Source organism: Mobula birostris, chromosome 21 (assembly GCF_030028105.1).
Source record: "Mobula birostris isolate sMobBir1 chromosome 21, sMobBir1.hap1, whole genome shotgun sequence".
In the NCBI taxonomy this organism is placed as follows: Eukaryota; Metazoa; Chordata; class Chondrichthyes; order Myliobatiformes; family Myliobatidae; genus Mobula; species Mobula birostris.
In genome coordinates this window covers 15,813,314-15,834,672 of record NC_092390.1, presented here as the reverse complement: position 1 = coordinate 15,834,672, position 21,359 = coordinate 15,813,314, and the positions used below count along the sequence as shown (strand labels likewise).

The 21,359-nt window shown below is 47.6% G+C and overlaps 1 protein-coding gene across 5 annotated transcripts in view; it reads left to right on the top strand.

The window, feature by feature from the left end:
- Positions 1-21,359, top strand: part of pyroxd2 (pyridine nucleotide-disulphide oxidoreductase domain 2) — a 62,132-nt gene that overhangs the window by 25,968 nt on the left and 14,805 nt on the right. For 4 of the 5 annotated variants that reach the window (XM_072239030.1, XM_072239029.1, XM_072239027.1 and 1 more), the window contains 6 exons: positions 399-552; positions 2,179-2,240; positions 3,449-3,546; positions 11,818-11,959; positions 15,607-15,741; positions 19,282-19,354. In XM_072239030.1, coding sequence (XP_072095131.1) covers positions 399-552; positions 2,179-2,240; positions 3,449-3,546; positions 11,818-11,959; positions 15,607-15,741; positions 19,282-19,354 — 664 coding nt within the window. The remainder of the gene's footprint in view (positions 1-398; positions 553-2,178; positions 2,241-3,448; positions 3,547-11,817; positions 11,960-15,606; positions 15,742-19,281; positions 19,355-21,359) is intronic. The other variant, XM_072239031.1, reaches the window with a different exon arrangement.

Sequence of the window (21,359 nt, the reverse complement as noted above, 5' to 3'; positions counted from 1 at the left end):
ATTCTAGTTCCTCCCTCATCCCTTCTCCTCCTCACCTGCGCATCACCTCCCTCTGGTTTCCCTCCTCCTTCCCTTTCTCCCATGGTCCACGCTCCTCTCCTATCAGATTCATTCTTCTTCAGCTCCCTATCTTTTCCACCTATCACCTCCTGGCTTCTTACCTCATCCCTACTCCCCCACCCACCCACCTGCCTCCTCACCTGGTCTCACCTATCACCTGCCAGACTGTACTCATCTCCCTTCCCCACCTTCTTATTCTGGCTTCATCCCCCTTCCTTTCCAGTCCCGATGAGGGGGTCCCCTCCCCAGCCGTTGACTGTTTATTCCCCTCCATAGATTCTGCCCGACCTGCTGAGTCCCTCCAAAGTTTGTGCGTGTTTCTCTTTCCTACTTCGCAGGCTTACGCTGCATACGAAGCCTTGACCAGTCGCATAGCCGCAGCTATCCAGCCTCTCCTGGACTCGGTACCAGTGGACATCCCATCACTGACTGGCAGCTCCCTGAGGCAGAGGCTCCAGTCACTGCACACCGTGAAGCCTCTGGTGCAGGCAGGTAGGTGGCCGAACTCGTGCCCCGTGCTGAGCTCCCACACTCCACGAGGGGCCCCCGTATTCCTCCTGACCAATTGGTTCTGAAACACGGTCAACACTGGAGAGGAAACGTGGCGGACAGACAGCCCCACACAGGGGTGTGAATGGGCAGCCTGTTCCTCCACACCGAACCTGCTATCTCCTCAGACATCTTCCTCCCACCACACTTTCTACAGATTAGCTCTATTTGTCACACGGACACTGAAATGCGTCGTAGACATCCATGACCACCGCAGTCCGGGGATGTGCCCACAAGTGTCACCATGGTTACCAACCCGAACTCGTACGTCTTTGGAATGTGGGAGTGACCCAGAGCACCTGGTGGAAATCCACTCGGTCACAGGGAGAATAGACAAACTCCTCGCAGACAGCGGGGGGGGGGGGTGGTGGGGGGGAACTGAGCCCTGATTTTCCAGCTGGTGCAGTAAAGTGATGCACCAACCGCTATTCCCACTTTCCCCAACATCCCACGCCCTGCGTGATGGACGTCTCCTGTTCCTTGAATTGTGGTTGACAGGCCAATTGGCCAGATCTCCCCTGATTTCCACCAGCCCTCTCCTCCCCTCAGTTTCCAAAAACCAGCCTCCCACTCAGTAGTTCATCCTTTCTGAGTTCCATCACCTTCAACGTGACCCTGCCGCCAGCCACAACTCCCCCTCCCCTTTCAGCATTCTGAAGGAGCTCTCCCCTCTGCAGTCCCTGTACACCCTTCCATCTAGACTTGTTCCTTCTCCCTTTTGATATGACCTTCCCACGTAGCTTCTGTCCTCCCCCTCTCACCATCCAGGGACATGCCAGCCAGATTGTAGAGTCACAGAGCACTACAGCGTAGAAACAGGCTCTTGGGTCCATCTGGTCCCTCCTAGTTATTCTGCCTGGTCCCACCAACCTGCACCTGGACCAGGGCACTCCATACCCCTCCCATCCATGTACTTATCCAAATGTCTCTTGATTATTGCAATCGAAACCACATCCCCCACTTCTGCTGGCAGCTCGTTCCACACTCACACCAAACTCTGAGTGAAGAGGCTCCCCCTCGTGTTCCCCTTAAATATTTCTCCTTATAAATGTGTATAAAACCATGAGGGGCATAGCTAGGCATTGGAGAGCCAAGGTCTAGAGGCTTAAGGGGATGGAGGGGGAGGGATTTAATAGGAACCCATGTTTTAATAGGAAGGGAGATATGATATACATGTTTAAGAGGCTGTCAGATGGACTCATGGATTACAGGGAATGGAGGGAGCTGGATCATGTGCACGTAGAGGGATTTAGTTCAGCCAGAATTGTGTTCAGTGCAGATAACGGGCCTGTTCTTGCACTGTACTGTTCTATGTTCTAACCCATTCCAAACACATGGCCCTCCATGTATGGTCACCGTCGTAATTTCTAAACCCAACAGCTGGTCAAGGGAGAGCAAGATCCTATAAACAGGATTGTGATGATGAGGGGGTAATGAGATGGTTTCTCTGTGGACTGGTGGGTGTAGCGATCCCGGAATGCCACAGGCCAAAGCCCAGTGCTTGCTTAGCTCAGTAAGTTGTCCAAATGTGTTGAACACAATATCCACTCCTGTGTTGCTGTCTTGCAGGACTGAAACTGGGGAAAGATATTCCACAATTCTACGAACTTCTGACTGCTCCGATATCCCGAGTAAGCACCACAGGTCGTCTTTCGTTCTTGAAGCTGGCGTTGGTGTGAGAGCCCCAGAGGCCCATTCCAGGCTCCACAGTCCTTCATGTGACCAGCGCAGCTTGCTGGTGCCAGGCAGGCATCTATCTCCCCACTCCCCCCAGCCCCCCACCCCTCGCCTGCCACTCACAGCAGCACCTTCCCCGGGAGAGCAGGGATTGGGAATTAGGAAAGTGCAGCAGCGGCTGGAAATCCAGCAGGACAACTGGGTTGGGATGAATCATAAATCACTGTGATTGAATAGCAAAGCAGCCTTGATGGGCTGAATGGCCTTAAACAAAAACTAGAAATGTTGGACACAGGCAGCACCTGTGGAGAGGGGAGGGGGGAAGGAGGTGAGGGGAGAAAATGTGTCATCTAGTACAAAGGGACCCAAATATGAGACAAAAAAGATATTTCTCTCTCCACAGATGCTGCATGTTTTGCTGAGTGTTTCCAATGCTTTCTGCTTTTATTGGGCATCAGGGCTGGGCCTTGAGGAACAAATGAGCAGGGAGAATCCCATCCGAGCTGAGCCCAGGACAAGGAGTTGGCTGGGCTCACACTGGCTAACTCCGGAGCTCAGTGGGACCGGATGAGTTTTGATTTGAATCAGCCAGTTCTCCTGTATCTCTGGTGGGGATGGCAGGTGACGGGACGGTGTAAAGTGATCGCTAGCGCGCTGTTCACCAGAAGTCCTTGGGAGGGTCAGGAAGGACGGGCGTGGATTTCTCCAGCTCCCGACCAGGGAAGCGTAAACACGAGAGATTCTGCAGGTATGCTGGAAATCCAGAGCAACACACACAAAATGCTGGAGGAACTCAGCAGGTCAGGCAGCAAGGGGAATAAACGGTTCGCGTTTCAGGTCAAGACCCTTCATCTCCATAGATGCTGCCTGACCTGCCGAGTTCTCCAGCATTGTGTGTTTGTTCCCACAAGGAAAGTTTTGACCTCACAGCCCCCTTTTGGACGTGGCCCTGACATTCAACAGGACACCGGCCAGTGGTAAGGAAGGGATTAGTGCCATCTGCTATTCTCTTGTCAGTGGGGAGGGGATGGTGAAACTCCAGCAGAAATCCCTGAGGAGAGGCCTGTCTGGGACCGGCGGGCAGGGGGACGGGCTACGACTCAGCCTCGGCTGTTTCTGTGTTGCTGACTCGCTGTCAGTCATTCTGTGCTCTTTCTGGCAGGTTCTGAATCAGTGGTTTGAATCGGAGCCTCTCAAGGCAACCCTGGCCACGGATGGTGTGATTGGCGCCATGGTCAGCCCCGAGGCCCCGGGGAGCGGGTAGGACCCTCCCCCTTGCTCTGAATCACACCCGCTAACGAAAGCTGCTTCACTTTGTAAAGATAAATATAACCAGTAGTTTTATCTGTCACACGTACATCGTAACATAGAGTGAAATGAATTATTTGTGTCAATGACCAACACAGTCCAAGGCTGTGCTGGGGGCAGCCCACAAGTATCGCCACGCTTCCAGTGCCAACATAGCATGCCCACAACGTACCAACGCTAGCCCGTACGTTTTTGGAACGGGGCAGGAAACCTAGGACAAACAGGCTCCCGACAAAGATGAACCCGGGTCGCTGTCAGTGTAAAGGGTGATGCTAACTGCTACACTACCATGCCGAGACAAGAGATTCCCTCCTTCCCCCAGCTACGAATGATCATTAGTCATTAACACGTTGCAGTTTTCACGGGAGCTTGCTGTGTTCAAATGGGAATTCACACGAGTTTCATTACGATAATGACGCACTTCACTTGTCCGGCGCTGACTGCGAAACTTCTCAGAATTTCCTGCTGTTTGAAAGGCGCTTTATGATTGTACGGGGTTGGAATACCATGCATAGGACTGCAGGAGAGGCAGTGGTGCTGCTCGAGACTAATCCCTGGGATGAGGAGGTTGAACCGTCAGGAGCAGCTAAAGAAATTAGGGTCATAATGTTCAGTGCACGTTTCTTCCGGCTCACCTGGAAGTCTTAGAGTTGTACAGCAAAGATACAGGTCCTTCGGCCCATCTGGATGCTGCTGACCAAGGTGTCTCCCTGAGCTAGCCCTGTTTGCCCGCATTTGGCCCGTCTTCAAACCTTCCCTATCCATGTACCAGGCCAAATGTCTTTTAAAACACTGATATTGTACCCAGCTCCATCTCGTTCCGCAATTCCACTGCGTCCCACCTTGTGTGAAGAAACTGCCCCACAGGTCTACTGAAATAAGAGGGGACGTGACAGGAGAGACGTGAAGATGCTTCCAACAGGAGAGAGACTCTTGAGCGAGAGGACAGAGTTACATCTGAAGCTGAGGTGCAAGGGAACTTCTGGCACAAGGTGTGAACCTCCAGAATTCTCTACCGCAGAGGGTGTGGAAGCTGGACCATGGCAGTGGAGGGAGGGGGGGGGATTTAATGAGGAAGAAGATAAACTTTCGAAAGATGAAGGAATTGAAGGATTGAGGGAACTGGCACAGGAGAGGAGATTGGGCTATGCAATTTGCTGCGGCTCCTTTTGTCCCCGTTCTTCCTTTTAGTGCAGTTTGCGGCGTTGGTCAGCAGGTGGTGCTATCCGCTAAGGTTCTGACAACGCTCCCGACACCATGCGTCCTGGGAGTTCGAACCAGCGTAGGACTTGTATTCTGATACTAGTCGTGAGCTGGTACAGTGGCAGGACACTGGGGAGGGGACAGAACAGAATGACCAAGGAGCGCAACTGCATAGTTTGCTGAAAGCAGCATCGCAGGGAGACAGAGCAGTAAAGACGTTTGGCACACACTACCCTTCATCAGTGAGTATAGGAGTAACACAAACAAAGTGCTGGAGGAACTCAGCAGGTCAGAGAGCATCTATAAAGAGGAATAAAGAGTCAACATTTTGTCAGGATTGAGCAGAGCAGTTGGGAAATTACGTTGCAGTTATACAGAACGTTGGACAATTGTGTCTGGTTTTGTTCACTCTGTTGTAGGAAAATGTTATTAAATTAGAAAGAGTTCAGAAAGGATTTGCCAGCATGTTGGTCGGACTTGGACCCAAGTTGCAAGGAGAGGTTGTGTAGACTATATTCCCTTCCCTTGAACGTAGGAGATTGAGGGGTGACATGAGAGGGGGGTATATGTTTTTGAGAGACATAGACAAGGTGAAAGTATATAATCATAAGGGGGTGCTAAAACCAAGAGGCATAGGTTTGAGAAAGATCAGAGGCAAGAGATTTCAAAAGGACATCAGGGGCAGCTTCTTCATGCAAAGGGTGGTGTGTATTTGGAACAAGTTGCCAGAAACAATGGTTGAGCTGGGCACATTATCAAAGTTTAAAAGCTATCTTGATAAGGCCATAGTTAGGAGAGCTTCAGAGAGCTATGGGTCAAAGACAGGCAGATTGAACTAACTGGGCAACACAGTTGGCATGGATGAGTTAGGCCAAAGGCTCTGGGCCATTAGCTGCCTCCTAATTCAGAATTGGAATCAGGTTTATTATCACTGATAGACAGTGCCTATAAAAAGTATTCACCCCCCCCCCCAGAAGTTTTCATGTTTTATTGTTCCACCGTACTGAATCACAGTGAATTTAATTTGGCTTTTTCTGACACTGATCAACTGAAAAGACTCTTTCATATCAAAGTGAAAACAAATTTCTACAAATTGCTCAAAATTTATTACAATTATTAAACAAAATACTTGATCGCATAATTAATCACCCCCTTCAAGTCAGTATTTAGTAGATTAACCTTTGGCAGCAATTACAGCCTTGAGTCTGTGTGGATAAGTCTCTGTCAGCTTTGCACATCTGGACACTGCAGTTTTTCCCCATTCTTCTTTACAAAACTGCTCAAGATCTGTCAGATTGCATGGGGATCGTGAGTGAACAGCCCTTTTCAAGTCCAGCCACAAATTCTCAATTGGATTGCAGTCTGGACGCTGACTTGGCCACTCCAGGACAGTAACTTTGTTGTTTTTAAGCCATTCCTGTGTAGGTTTGGCTTTATGCTTGGGGTCACTGTCTTGCTGGAAAACAAATTGTCTCCCAAGTCACAGTTCTCTTGCAGACGGCATCAGGTTTTCCTGCAGTATTTCTCTGTATTTTGCTGCATTCATTTTACCCTCTACCTTCACAAGCCTTCCAGAGCCTGTTGCAGTGAAGCATCCCCACAGCATGATGCAACCTCCATCATGCTTCACTGTAGGGATGGTGTGTTTTTGATGATGTTTTTGATTAAGTCTGATGGTCAAAAAAGCTCAATTTTGGTTTCATCTGACCATTGAATCTTCTTCCGGATGACTTCAGAGTCTCTCACATACCTTCTGGCAATCCCTAGCTGATATTTCATTTGCAACACTCACACTAGGCTGGAGGAACTCAACAGGTTGGGCAGCATCCGTGGAAAAGATCAGTCGACGTTTCAGGCCGGAACCTTTCGTCAGGACTGCTCCTTTCCCCTACAGTCCTGACGAAAGGTTCCGGCCTGAAACGTCGATTGATCTTTTCCACGGATGCTGCCCGACCTGCTGAGTTCCCCCAGCCTGTTGTGAGTGTTGCTTTGACCCCAGCGTCTGCAGATTATTTTGTGTTTATGATATTTCATTTGAGGTTTTTTTCCAACAGTGGCTTTCTCTTTGCCACTCTCCCATAAAGCTGCAATTGGTGAAGCACCCAGGCAACAGTTGTTGTATGCACCGTCTCTCCCATCTCAGCCACTGAAGCTTGTAACTCCTCCAGAGCTGTCACAGGTCACTTGGTGGCCTCCCTCACTGGTCCCCTTCTTGCATGGCCACTCAGTTTTTGAGGACAGCCTGCTCTAGGTAGATTTACAGCTGTGCCATATTCTTTCTGTTTCCTGATGATTGACTTAACTATACTCCAAGGGATACTCAGTGACTTGGAAATTTTCTTGTATCCATCTCCTGACTTGTACTTTTCAATAACCTTTCCCTGGAGTTGCTTGGAGTGTAGTTTTTGCCAGGATACTGACTCACCAGCAGTTGACCACCTTCTTCTGACTTTTAATGGCAATTGGCAGTCCAACGTAAAGGTGCATTACCGCCACCAACTGGACTGGAGAGTGGTGTAAAGAATTGGCAAACAAAACCCCCACTAGTTCTTCATCAAGTGAAAACTAAATTACACCCTCCCCCAAATCCCTGTAGATTGTAAATGATGGAAGATAATATTGTGAATTAAATTAAAATCACTTCCATAACATAGTGAAGTTTTTAAATGAAGACTGTCAACCCCCAAATATAGTACTGCTGCCTGCATCTGCTTCCTTTCAACCTTGTATGCTTCACATTGTAAAAGAATGTGTTCAGCCGTTTCATAATGATGGCGAAATCTACTCACCCCAGAGTGATGTTTTCCAACAAGATATGAGGAATAATTAAGCGTAGTTTGGCCAATTTTAAGTCGAATCAATTTAATTCCTTCCCTTCTTGTCTTACCCCTTCTCCCAACAATCCAACAGTTTCATGTATTCTGTAAAGGTGTCTCCCTTTATGCCCATTATCTCACAAGTCTTGTCATAATCCCCTAATGTTTTCCCCCACTAACCTCTTAGCTTCTAGGTGGAAGGTCTATATCCACAGATGAACTTTTAACAGCTTTATTGGCCAAACAGTCAACCTGCTCATTCCCCTCAACACCTGTAGTGCAGGAACCCATAAGAGGCAGATGTGAAGGCCAAGACTTCGGATATGAAATGAAGTTTGAAGAGCTTCTTGCAGTAAATCTGACCTCCTGCTAGAATGACCTGTTTTAAGACGAGTCAAAACCGAAAAAGAACCCGCACAAATTACAACTTTGCAAGGACAGATTTCCTCCACCCACTGTAAGCCCGAAATGATGGCAGCCAGTTCTGCAGTATACACTGATATATGGTTAGAAAGACATTTCTTTATTTTTACCTGTAATTCAGGGACAAAAACAGCCACACTGATATTCCCTGTTAAATTATCTTTTGATCCATCAGTAAAAAGTTAATATATCACAATAATTTTCTTTAACATATTGATGAATCCATAGACTCTCAGCAGATCACGATCCTTGGACTTCATTATGAATCCTAAAATCAACTAAAGCCATTGGAAAAAAAACACAGTGGGGTTACTGAAAAAGCTGCAGTGGGACATATTGCATAATCCAGCAAACCCATATTCCTAGCATGATAAGAACGCAGCCACCCAAAACTGAAAACACTCTTCTGTGATGTTCCCAATAGTCTTCCAACGTGGTTTTAACAGGGTGATCATTCCTCTGCCCCCTCAAGTTAACCTAGTATGTTAACAACAAGTTCAACCTCCGCAGCTGTAAGGGTAATTGTCCCACTTCAACCAGTAAAGCTGAAACGGGGGACGATCTCACTGCACCACAACACAATCTTAAAACCTGGGCTTGTATCCCATCCAAACATTTTCAATTTGAAGATGAAGCTGATCCATTAGCCACCCAGTCATAATCAAGTACAGATCTAATTAAACAAATGTAAATGGTCAACGGAGATTTACATGCATCACCCCAAGAATAACGACAGAGACACCCAAGAATAGTTAATACCCCTTTACGTTTGTCAATTATCTTACTGATATGGTGCTTCCATGTCAGCTTATTATTCAGCCGCATGCCAAGAAATCTTACCGCTGACACTTCTTCAGGAGTTTGACTATAATTTCAAATTAAGTGCAGGTCTATTGATCCTCTTTGTAAAACATACACCTTGTGTTTTAGCTACTGAAAGCTTAAAACCCCATCTATTTGCCCGTTGTTTGACCTTAACTGCTAATTGCATCCTATATACAGTTAAATTGGAATTTCTACCTCTGATCCACAAAGCTCTATCACCTGCAAAAAGTGATTTACCCGCCCCAGTACCTATCTCAGAGAAAATATCATTAATCATAATATTAAATAATAAATGGCTGCAATTACTGTCTTGTGGGGTCCCATTCTCTCTCTCTCTCTCATAGAAGCTCGAATATACCTTACCTGCCCTCACCTGCATAGATCGTCCAAATAAAAAGCTGAAAAAAATTATATAGCCTTCCTCTTACTCCTAATTTCCATAATTTAATCAGAAGACCCTCCCTCCATAACATATCATATACTTTTTGTTTCAAAGTACTGCTATTACATCCTTATTTACCTGTGCTATCCTAATATCATCTTCCAAACACAAAACTGAATCCAAAGTCTTTCTACCCTTCTGAAATACATTCTGATAAAATGCTACATCACTTCTTTTTTCCAAAATATAATTCAACCGCCCTATTACCAAACGTTCCATGAGTTTACACAAATGGGATGTTAATGATATTGGTCTATAACTGGTAAAATCCGACGGGGATTTTCCAGATGTAAGAATAGGCACTATTACTACCATTAACCATGAGGAGGAAGATGGCCTAAGCTCCAAACACGATTCAAAAATGTTAGTATTATCTTGAGAGTTGTCGGCCATATGCTAAACATACAATAACATTTATCATCCTTTCCTGGAACTGTCTGATCTGTACTATTAATAGCTTTCTTAAATTCACACAAAGAAAGCTCTGCATCACTAATACTATCATTGCTACAACTGACTTCCAACACATCAGGGCATTCACTTAGAACCTTATTGTTCCGCCTCTTCGCTTACATTATCCTGATTATGAATTGCATCAAATGACTGAGCTGGTAACTCAACCTTCTCTATTGCAGTAACAATCATATTACCTTCTTTAATCAATACTGGAATGTTATTAGCCCAATGAATCTTCCCCCCCCCACCATTTTTGTTAATCATTCCCCAGACATCTCCAAGTTTAATATACCCCTTCCAATTCTATCACAATAGGACCTCCAGTAAACCCATTTCCCAATCTTCGCCAGTTTCCTCACCATGGCTTGTGCCCTTTTAAACTTATGTAGCCCCCGGTAAGCCCCAGGCTCGCTCAGCTCGCTGTCGTCTAGGGGGAGCAGCCTTTGGCCCTGCCAAACTGGGTAATCAAGTTTGTGTGGATGCTGTGTGATGTACTCCACCCCGCCAAATAACAGACAGTACACCATGTGCGATTAAATGTTTACACTTTATAGATCTTACTGGAACTGTGTAATTAATAGAGATAAAATATAGAAGGAAAGTAAAAGGCGCCAAACTTATCAAAGTTCAACCTCTTCATGCACAACAGTTGGAGCTCAATTAACGGGGTCTTCTTTCCACCATTCGATCTCCTCCGACCCCCTCGACCCGCCGCCTGGGACCAACCACGGTGGTTGACCAGATGCTCCACACGAGTCTGTCTTTGTCTCCTCTCCTCGCTGAAGACCCTGGGCCTCGGACTCCCGCCCGGGGTCCGTCCCCTTGGCCAGCTTACAGCATCGCGTCTCCACTCTCTGCCCCCATCCGCCTTCTGCCCCCAACGCCCGCGAAAACAATAGCTTTCAGACACACAAGAAAGAATAACATCATACCACACCCCTTTACCTCAGCAGCACAGCACTGCAAGCAGTTTCAAACTCATGGGAGTGCACATCACGCACACCCTCTCATGGTCCCAGAACACATCCTACACAATCAATGCCTCCATTTACTGAGGAGGCTGAAGAGAGCTGAGTGTTGCACATCCGTACTCACATCATTCTGCAGACGTGCAGTAGAGGGCATCCTGACGAGCTGCATCACTGCCTGGCACGGAAACTGCACTGCGGCGGACAGGCACGCTCTACAACCAGCAATCAAAACTGCCCAGTGCACCACTGGCAGCAGCCTGCCCGCCTTCAAGGACCTATAGTATTTGCAGAAAAGAAGGGCCAATAACATCATGAAAGATCCCACCACCCTGATCAGGGACTGTTTATCCCGCACCCGTCAGGGAGCAGGCTACGTAACATCCACACCAGGACCACCAGCCTCAAAGGGATGTGTTTTCCCCAAGCAGTAAGGCTGATCAACACCTCCGCCCACTAATTCCTCCACTACTTGATCATGTCCTGTCAGTTGCCTTATTTGCAGCCTAAAGTCACTTTATGGACGTACAATCAATCTATGTATCTAAGTTATATTATGTTTTATATTTATTGTGTTCTTTTTTGTGTTGGAGTAACAATTATTCCATTCTCCTTTACACTTGTGTACAGAAAATGACATTAAACAATTTTAAATCCCTCAACAAGTAAAGGCCAACACACCCGTATGCCTCCTTAACAACTCTGCCAACTTGTGTGGCAGCTTTGAAGGATCTGTGGGCCCCAAGATCCCCCTGTTCATACACACTGTCGAGAGTCCTGCCATTAACTCTGTATTCTGCCTTCAGGCTTGGCTTTCCGAAGTGTCTCACTTTGCACTTTGGCAGATTGAACTCCATCTGCCACTTCTCAGCCCAGCTCTGCAACCCGTTCATGTCCCATTGTAACCTATGCGACCTTCCACACTATCCACAACTCCACCGACCTTCAGGCTCCTGTACCTCCCCCCAGTGGCAGTGGTGAGAAGAGGGTATGTTCTGGGTGGTGGTGAGGGCGAAGTGGTGGTGGTGTGGGGGGGGGGGTGACCGGTCACAGTTTACACTGATGAGGTGTTCTCTCTTATCGGGTGTAGGTATGTCCTGCTCCATCACGTGATGGGGGAGCTGGAGGGTGTGAAGGGGGCCTGGGGTTACGTGGAAGGTGGGATGGGTTCCCTCTCCAACTCCATCACCCGCGCAGCTGAAGTTCATGGAGCCTCCATCTTTACGGAAAAGGTAGGAGTCTCTGCCACCCATGGACGGGTTCTGCTTATGTCCTCTCAGTAGAGAATGTGGAGTCAGGGGGGTGGGTCTAGAGAAGGGAGAGGATGATGAGAGAGATTCTGGGAGCAGCCGACACAGGCTTGGAAAACCAACCAAAGGAGCTGGGCAAGAAGGGGCGGTGAGAATGTCTTCACGCAGAACAACATTGGCGGTGAAGCAGAGTCAACTTTCCACAGAGAATTGGATGAATGCTTAAAGAAAAATATTGGGGAGACACAAAGTGCAGGAGGAACTCAGCAGGTCAGGCAGCATCTATGGAGAGGAATAAACAGTTAATGTTTCAGGCTGAGACTCTTTATCAGGACTGGAAAGGAAGGGGGGAAGAAGCCAGAATAAGAAGGTGGGGGTGAGGGGAAGGAGGGCGAGCTGGCAGGTGAGACCAGGTGAGGGGAAGGGTGGGTGAGTGAGAAGCTGGGAGATAATTGGTGGGCAGGCAAAAGATTGAAGAAGAAGGAATCTGGTAGGAGAGGACAGTGTTCCATGGGAGAAAGGGAAGGAGGAGGGCACCCAAGGGAGGTGATGGGCAGGTGAGGAAAAGAGAATGGGTGAGAGAAGAACCAGAATGGGGAATGGAAAAATAGACAAGGGGGACCATGGGAGAAAGGGGAGAAGGAGGTGTGGTCTTTTCTTCATTTAATCCAGGGAAGTGGGCTTCACAGACTGAGTCAACATTTAATTACCTATCCCCAGTTGCCCTTGAGAGGGCGGTAGTGAGCTACCTTGTTGCCCTTGAGAGGGCGGTAGTGAGCTGCCTTTCCCTTGTTGCCCTTGAGAGGGCGGTAGTGAGCTGCCTTTCCCTTGTTGCCCTTGAGAGGGCGGTAGTGAGCTGCCTTTCCCTTGTTGCCCTTGAGAGGGCGGTAGTGAGCTGCCTTTCCCTAATTCTCCTTGAGAGGGCGGTAGTGAGCTGCCTTTCCCTAATTCTCCTTGAGAGGGCGGTAGTGAGCTGCCTTTCCCTAATTCTCCTTGAAAGGGCGGTAGTGAGCTGCCTTTCCCTCATTGCCCTTGAGAGGGCGGTAGTGAGCTGCCTTTCCCTTGTTGCCCTTGAGAGTGCGGTAGTGAGCTGCCTTTCCCTCGTTGCCCTTGAGAGGGCGGTAGTTAGCTGCCTTTCCCTAATTCTCCTTGAGAGGTCGGTAGTGAGCTGCCTTTCCCTTGTTGCCCTTGAGAGTGCGGTAGTGAGCTGCCTTTCCCTTCTTGCCGTTGAGAGTGCAGTAGTGAGCTGCCTTTCCCTTGTTGCCCTTGAGAGGGCGGTAGTGAGCTTCCTTTCCCTCATTACCCTTGAGAGGGCGGTAGTGAGCTTCCTTTCCCTCGTTGCCCTTGAGAGGGCAGTGGTGACCTGCCTTTCCCTCATTGCCCTTGAGAGGGCGGTAGTGAGCTGCCCATCCCTCGTTACCCTTGAGAGGGCGGTAGTGAGCTGCCTTTCCCTCGTTGCCCTTGAGAGGGCAGTAGTGAGCTGCCTTTCCCTCGTTGCCCTTGAGAGGGCGGTAGTGAGCTGCCCTTCCCTCGTTGCCCTTGAGAGGGCGGTAGTGAGCTGCCTTTCCCTCGTTGCCCTTGAGAGGGCGGTAGTGAGCTGCCTTTCCCTCGTTGCCCTTGAGAGGGCAGTAGTGAACTGCCTTTCCCCAATTGTCCTTGAGAAGGCGGTAGTGAGCTGCCTTTCCCTAATTCTCCTTGAGAGGGCGGTAGTGAGCTGCCCGTCCCTCATTACTCTTGAGAGGCCGGTAGTGAGCTGCCTTTCCCTCGTTGCCCTTGAGAGGGCAGTAGTGAGCTGCCTTTCCCTCATTGCCCTTGAGAGGGCGGTAGTGAGCTGCCTCCTTAAACCTTGAGATGTGGGTACACCCATGGTGTTGTCAGGGAGAGAGCGACAGGGTTTCGAACAGTGAGGGTGAAGAAATGACGATATATTTCCATGTTAAGATGGTGCGTGGTTTGGAGAGCAACTTCCAGAAGGTGGTGCTTTTGCTGTCCTTGTCCTTCCAGCTGGTGGTGATGGTGGGGCTGGAAGGTGCTGTCTGGTGGGTTGCGGCAATGCATCATGTAGTGTAACAAAGCTGCTGCTAATGTTCGTCAGTGCGGAAATGAGTGAATGCAGTGCCTATCAGGTTGCGTGAAGAATAGCTGTCTGGAGCACCCTGTCAAAGAGCTAGCACAGACACACTGGGCCAAATAGCCTCCCTCTGTGCCGGTGGGAGGTGGTGGGGATGGGAGACAGAATTTGGGTAGTCCACCTTGTCTTGGCTTCCAGCTGCCTCTGGTGACTTAATGAAACATTATAGTGCAGCAACCACAGAGTTAAATCCCGTCACGTTTGGTTAAACAGGTTCCCCGTCCTCTGAGCTACAGTCTCCCCACTGGAGCTGAACTACTTTATTCCTGTGGTGTCGGGAGTCACCAGCTGGCAAGGTGATGGTAGCCTAATGAGTCCAAATGTGATCTTTACGGGCCTGAGGATCGATAGATTTGTGAATATTAAGGGGATCAAGGGAATGGGGACAGTGGAGGAAAATAGGGCTGAGGTAACAGACCAGGAAGTCAAAGTCAAATTAAATTTATTATCAAAGTACATAAGTTTATGTTACTATATACTGCTTTACCTTGATGTTCATTTTTTGCAGGGATTTACAGGAAAATAAAAAAATACAATTTATGGTAAACTGTATATAAACAGAGGATGACAAATAAGCAATGTGCAAAAGAAGACAAATCATGCTTAGAGTAAAAGAAAAAGTTAATAAATAACACTGAGAAAAGAGCTTCAGCCCCTCTATGCTAACTTTATTTTGGTCGCTCTCCGGAGAAATTGCTTTTGTCACCGGGTATGAGTGGTCTGGCAGACTGGGCCTGTTGACTTCTTCCAAAACTGGGCAGATTCGCGGTGCTATGGGAGGGATGGTCACCTGTCACTCTGAGCCTTGTGACCTGCTGCCTCTAAACTGAGACAAGTGCCTCTGAGTTTGTAAACAGAGCAGGAAAGCAAGGGGAGGGAATTTGAAGAAGACACGAAATTAATATCAACGTCAAAAGACAAAGTAAAATTTATTATCAAAATACATATATGTTGCCATCTTCTGCATTGAGATTTATTTTCCTGCAGGCATTTAAATAAACACAATACAGTAGAATTTATGAAAAATTATACGTAAACAAAAACAATGTAACAATGGTAATAGATAAAAGAATGATTATAATTATGTTACTATAGCATTTAATTTATTTTAAAATAATTCTTTTATTTAATATTGTATTTTTATATTTGCATAATTTATCTTTTGCATGAATGGTGAGGCAGGCAGGATAACGAACTTATGTTGTCCTGTTCACTTGATCTCTGTCTCTCTCTCCCTCCCTCTCTCCCCATCTCCCTCCCCCTTCTCCCTCTCTCCCCCTCTACTCTCTCTCTCTCCCCCTCTTCCTCTCTCTCCCCTCCTCCTTTCCCCTCCTTCTCTTCCTCTGGTCTCGCTCCCTCTCTCTCTGCCCCTCTCTCCTCTCTTCCTCTCCTCTCTCTCCACCCCATCTCTCCTCTGTCTCTTGCCTCCTCTCCCTCTCCCCACCCCTCTCTCTCTCTCTCCCCTCTCTCCTCTGCACCCCACCCCTTTGGTAATTAGCCGGTGAACTCGATTCTGGTGGACCAGAGTGGGACTGCCCAGGGTGTGGTACTACAGGACGGGACAGAGATCAGAAGCAAAGTGGTTTTATCCAATGCCACTCCCCATGTGACCTTCCTCAAGCTGACGCCACAGGTGAGATTGGGGAATGTCCCTCTCCCTCCTTAACACCATACCACTGAGATGGGGAAATGTCCGCCTCCCTCTTTAACACCACACTGGTGAGGTGGGGGAATGTCCTTCTTCCTTGACCCCACACGTGAGACAGGGGAATGGATTTTAGTAATTTTTTGGACCTACACCTGTAGTGTCTGTTATCCTGGCTGTGGGCCTCCATTTCCAGCACAGAGGGAGCGCTGCACAATCAGTCAGTCTCTCAAATCCAAGTTCTGCCAAAGGGAGATACAGCATGGGTAATGGCCATTTAGCCCATCATGTCCATGCCAGTATCAGTCACCAAAGTTTTAGCAGGTTTCTACAGCTGTACTGTGGAGAGTACTCTGATTCAGAATCAGGTTTAATATCACCAGCATATGTCATGAAATTTGTTAACTTTATGGCAGCAACACAATAGAATATATAATATAGAAGAAAAAACTGTAAATTATAGCAAGTATATTAAATAGTTAAATTAGGTAAGTAGTGCAAAAACAGAAATAAAAAGCAGTGAGGTAGTGTTCATGGTTTCAATGTCCATTCAGAAATCAGACGGCAGAGGGGAAGAAGCTGTTCCTGAATTATTGAGTGTGTGCCTTCAGGCTCCTGTACCTCCTCCCTGATGGTAGCAATGAGAAGAGGGCATGTCCTAGGTGATGGCAATCCTTAATGATGGATGCTACACTTTTGAGGCATTGCTCCTTGAAGTTGTCCTGGATACTACAGAGGCTAGTACCCATGATGGAGCTGACTAATTTTACAACTCTGCAGCTTACATCGATCCTGTGCAGTAGCCCCCTCACTTCCTGCCAGACGGTGATGCAGCCTGTCAGAATGCTCTCCACAGTACACTTGTAGAAATTTTCAAGTGTTTTTAGTTGACATACCAAATCTCCTCAAACTCCTAATGAAATATAACCACTGTCTTGCCTTTATAGCTGCATTGATATGCTCAGACCTGGTTAGGTCCTCAGAGATATTGACACTCAGAAACTTGAAATTGCCTCCTCTCTCCACTACTGATCCCTCGATGAGGGCTGGTGTGTGTTCTTCGTCTTCCTCTTTCTGAAGTCCACAATCAGCTCTTTGGTCTTACTGACACTGAGTGCCAAGTTGTTGCTGTGATATGTATGTTGCTCCTGCATGTGCTCTGGTCTCCATCTGAGATTCTGCTGAAGATGGTTGTATCATCAGCAGATTTATAGATGGCATTTAAGCTGTGCCTTGCCACACAGTCATGGGTGTAGGGAGGGTAGAACAGTGGGCTAAGCACACACCCTGCGGCGTGCCAGTGTTGATTGTCAGCGAGGTTGAGGTGTTACCACCAATCCACACAGATTGTGGTCTTCCAGTTAGGAAGTCAAGAATTCGGTTGCAGAGGGAAGTACGGAGGCCGAGGTTCTGTAGGTTTTTGATCAGGACTGTGGGAACGATGGTGTGAAATGGTGAGCTATGGTCAATAAATAGCATTCTGACATAGGTATTTGCATTGTCCAGGTGATCCAAGGCTGCATGGAGAGCCACTGAGATTGCATCCACCATAGACCTATTATGATGATAGGCAAATTGCAATGAGTCCAGGTCCTTGCTGAGGCAGGAGTTCATTCTAGCCATGAGCAACTTCTCAAAACATTTCATCACTGTAGATGATAGTCATTAAGGCAGCTCGCACTACTCTTCTTGGGCACTGGTATAATTGTTGCCCTTTTGAAGCAGTGAGAGATTGAAAATGCCTTTGAACACCCCTGCCAATTGGTCGGCACGGGTTTTCAGAGCCTTACCAGGTAGTCCATCGGGGCCTGCTGCCTTGCGAGGGTTCACCGTCCTGAAAGACGACCTGACCTCGGTCTCCGAGACAGAGATCACAGGGTCACCGAGTGCAGCAGGGATCCTCACAGCTGTGGTTTTACCCTCCCTTTCAACGCGAGCGTAACGGGGGTTGAGCGCATTTTGGGAATGAAGCATCACTACCACTCATGATGTTGGGTTTGGCCTATTGGCCTGAGGGCATGCATCAACTTCAACAGACGATGCCTCAAGAAGGCAGCATCCATCACTGAGGACCCCGACCATTCAGGGCATCCCTTCCTCTCATTGCTACCATCAAGGAGGTGGTACAGGAGTCTGAACATCCACACTCAACTTCTCAGAACCAGCTTCTTCCCCTCTGCCATCGGATTTCTCAACAGTCCATGAACGCTACCTCACCACTTTGCTTTACCTTTCACACTACTGAACCATTTTGTATATTTCTTATTATAGCTTCTTGGATATTGATCCGTAGCGGTGCTGAAAAACAAGAAATTTCAGTGTCAGTGCTAATAAACCTGATTCTGATCTCACTGTCAACATCTCAGGGGATCCTCAACATTGATTCAATCATGAAGAAAGCACATCAGTGGCTCAACTTCATTAGGGGTTTGAGGAGATTTGGATGGGAATGTTGGTTGGCATGGATGAGTTGGGCTGAAGGGCCTCTTTCCAATCTGTATGACTCTGTTAGTGAATAAAAATTAATGATGGCCTTAATGGCAGATGATGAGTGGGTGGGTTGGAGATACGTCTCTACCAAAAGTGATACAAGGTGCTCCTTCCCTCCACCACCCTTGGGCAAGGTGTAGCACCTGCTTAGCCCCCCCCCCCCGATCAGGGTCATTTGAAACCATGGGAGCAGGTGGTGGCTGGTTGTATGACAACTGGTGCAGATCACAAGTCCTGGTTATGCGACCAGGCAGACAGCCTCTGAAGAGTATTGGTAATGACTGGGCTCACTCATCTTGAAAAGACCCTGCCCAGAAGCAGGCAATGGCAAACCACTTCTGTTGAAAAATTTGCCAAGAGCAATCATGGTCACCCACATCAAATGACGGGGCACATAATAAATGAATGAATGTCAGATACTTTGGTCGATGGGTTTTAATAATATTTTATTTTGAAGAACAGAGAGGCAGCGGAGGTTTGGGGGATGAAATTCCAGTGCGAAGGTGTGGCAGTCTGTGGGATAATGATTAAACACAGTTGTGATCAAAGTATCAGAAATGGAAGAGCAATGACTAATCTATTTTATTCTGCTTCCGCCGCCCCCCACAAATAAATCCCCATCAATTTTTCCCAAATATCCCCAGAATCCACAAATTTAGGAACATTGACAGTGAGCAATTAACCAAATGGCCCACATGCTGTGGGATATGGGAGGAATCAGAGCAGAAGGGGAAATCCACATTGAGAATGGGAGAAGGTGCATATTCCTTACAGACAACGCTGGATGTCAGAATTGAATCTGGGGTCTCTGGGCTTTGGTAGCTGAATGCATGGTCTCCTTGGTCTGAAGGGCAATGAGAAGTTCTCCCCTGCTACCTGGGAACGATATTTATCTCTCTTCTGGTAACAGCAATTTGTCTGACCCTTGCGATGTCTCTGCTTGTGGGACCTTACGTTGCCACAGTGGTCACTGGAAGCTCTGAAAGGTGTAACGCAAATGCAAGTCTTTAACCCGGGTTTGTTTTCCGTCTGTTTCAGAAGTCGATGCCCAAGGAGTTTATTAAGGAAGTTTCATCCATTGACTATACATCACCGGTGACAAAGATCAACGGTACACTGGCCCTCCGCGAGGCAGCGAGTTAGATATGGGGGGAGTGACCTCTGGTGCCCCAGGGACTCTTCCCCAAATCTCACCCACTGTTAATGCAACGGTGGAGGGGTGGAGAGCTTTGAGGGGGGGGATGGATTCTAGGGTCCACCGGCTGAAGGCAAGGCCACCAGCCAAGGAATATGAGATGACCCACTGGTCCAACTTGGAGGCCCACAGAGCTGCCAACGGCTTATAGGGCTGACAGCAGTCACTGCAGTAGGAGAAGGATGAGGATTCTACACTTGGAGACAATGGCTACATTGTTCTGTACCTCCTGTACCTAATAAAGTGGCCACTCAGTGTAGTTCCTGGTCTTCTGCTGCTGTAGCCCGTCCACTTCAAGTTTCGATGTGCTGTGCGTTCAGAGATGCTCTTCTGCACAGCACCGTTGTAATGTGTGGTTATTTGAGTTACTGTCACCTTCCTGTCAGCTTGAACAAGTCTGGGCATTTTCCTCTGATCTCTGTCATTAACACAATGTTTTTGCCCACAGAACTGCTGCTCACCAGATATTTTTTGATTTTCACACCATTCTCTGTAAACTCTAGAGAATGTCGTGTGTGAAAATCCCAGGAGATTGGCAGCTTCTGAGACACTCAAACATTCCATGGTCAAAGTCACTTAGATCACATTTCTTCCCTCATTCTGGTATTTGCTCTGAACAACAACAGAACCTCTTGACCATGTCTGCATGCTTTTAGCATTGAGTTGCTGCCACATGATTGGCTGATTAGATATTTGCATTAACGAGCAGGTGGCCAGAGCGTAAATAATGGCCACCTCTGCCCTGCCACCACACTCAAAACTGAATGACAAAATGGCAATAGTTTCTGATGCCGAGGGAGGGCCATTCTGTTCATATCTGCCTCTCCATGTTAGAAATTAAGAACCCCTCCTTCCCACATTGGGTCTGTAACCCTGCAGCCCCGAGCTCTTCATGTTTCTCTTGTCAGTGAGTTGTGGATTCCATCAGACTCTGGGTGAAAACCCTATTCTTCATCTTCCCTCTAAATCCTTTATCAGCTCCTTTGAATCTATGCCCTGTTCTTTGACCTGGTTGCCAAGGGAATTAGGTCCTTTCTATTTCCTTTTAGGCACCTCCGCAAACTCTCCTGTGTTCCAAAGACGACAAACTTTCAAGATGAGTCAGGCAACATCATAGAGAGAAAGGCTCAGTTGATGATTCTTTTTAGATCACAAGACATAGGAGCAGAATTAGGCCATTTGGCCCATCAAGTCTGTTCCATCATTCCATCATGGATGGTTTATTTTCCCACTCAGTCCTATTCTCCTGCCTTCTCCCTGTAACGCCCTTTCTGGTCAAAAACCTATTAACCTCCACTTTGAATATACCCAATGACTTGGCTTCCTCAGCCATCTGTTCATCGGGACCTATGGAGAGATGGCAAGATTTAGCAAAGAGTGGCCCTGTGGTCTGCAGTGAGAAGAGAAGCTTTGAGGGAAGACGAAAAGTGTCTTGGCCCAAAGTGAGGACTGTTTATTCCCCTCTATAGCTGCTGCCTGGCCTGCTGAGTTCCTCCAGCATTTTGTGTGTGTTGCTCTGGATTTCTAGCACCTGTAGAATCTCTTGAGTTTATGTTATATAGTCTGTAACCTCCCTACACCTCCATTCCACACCTTGGCCAATAAAGCACCCAGTTACCTTTCCAATCACCACATTCTCTTATCCGCTCACCTTTGAGGTTGTGTAGATGCGTACCCCAGGACTTTTTGTTCCTCCACTCAATACCCTCCCGTTTATTGTACACCAGAGTGTTGGAGTCAAACAGGTCAGATATGGGTTCTTCATTCCACCACGTCCGTAAGACATAGGATCAGAATTAGCCATTCAGCCCATCGGGTCTTCTCTGCCATTCTATCATGGCTGGTTTGTTCTCCCTTTCAACCCTCTCTCCCTGCCTTCACCCCTATCATTTGATACTCTTACTAATCAAAAAAAAACTAT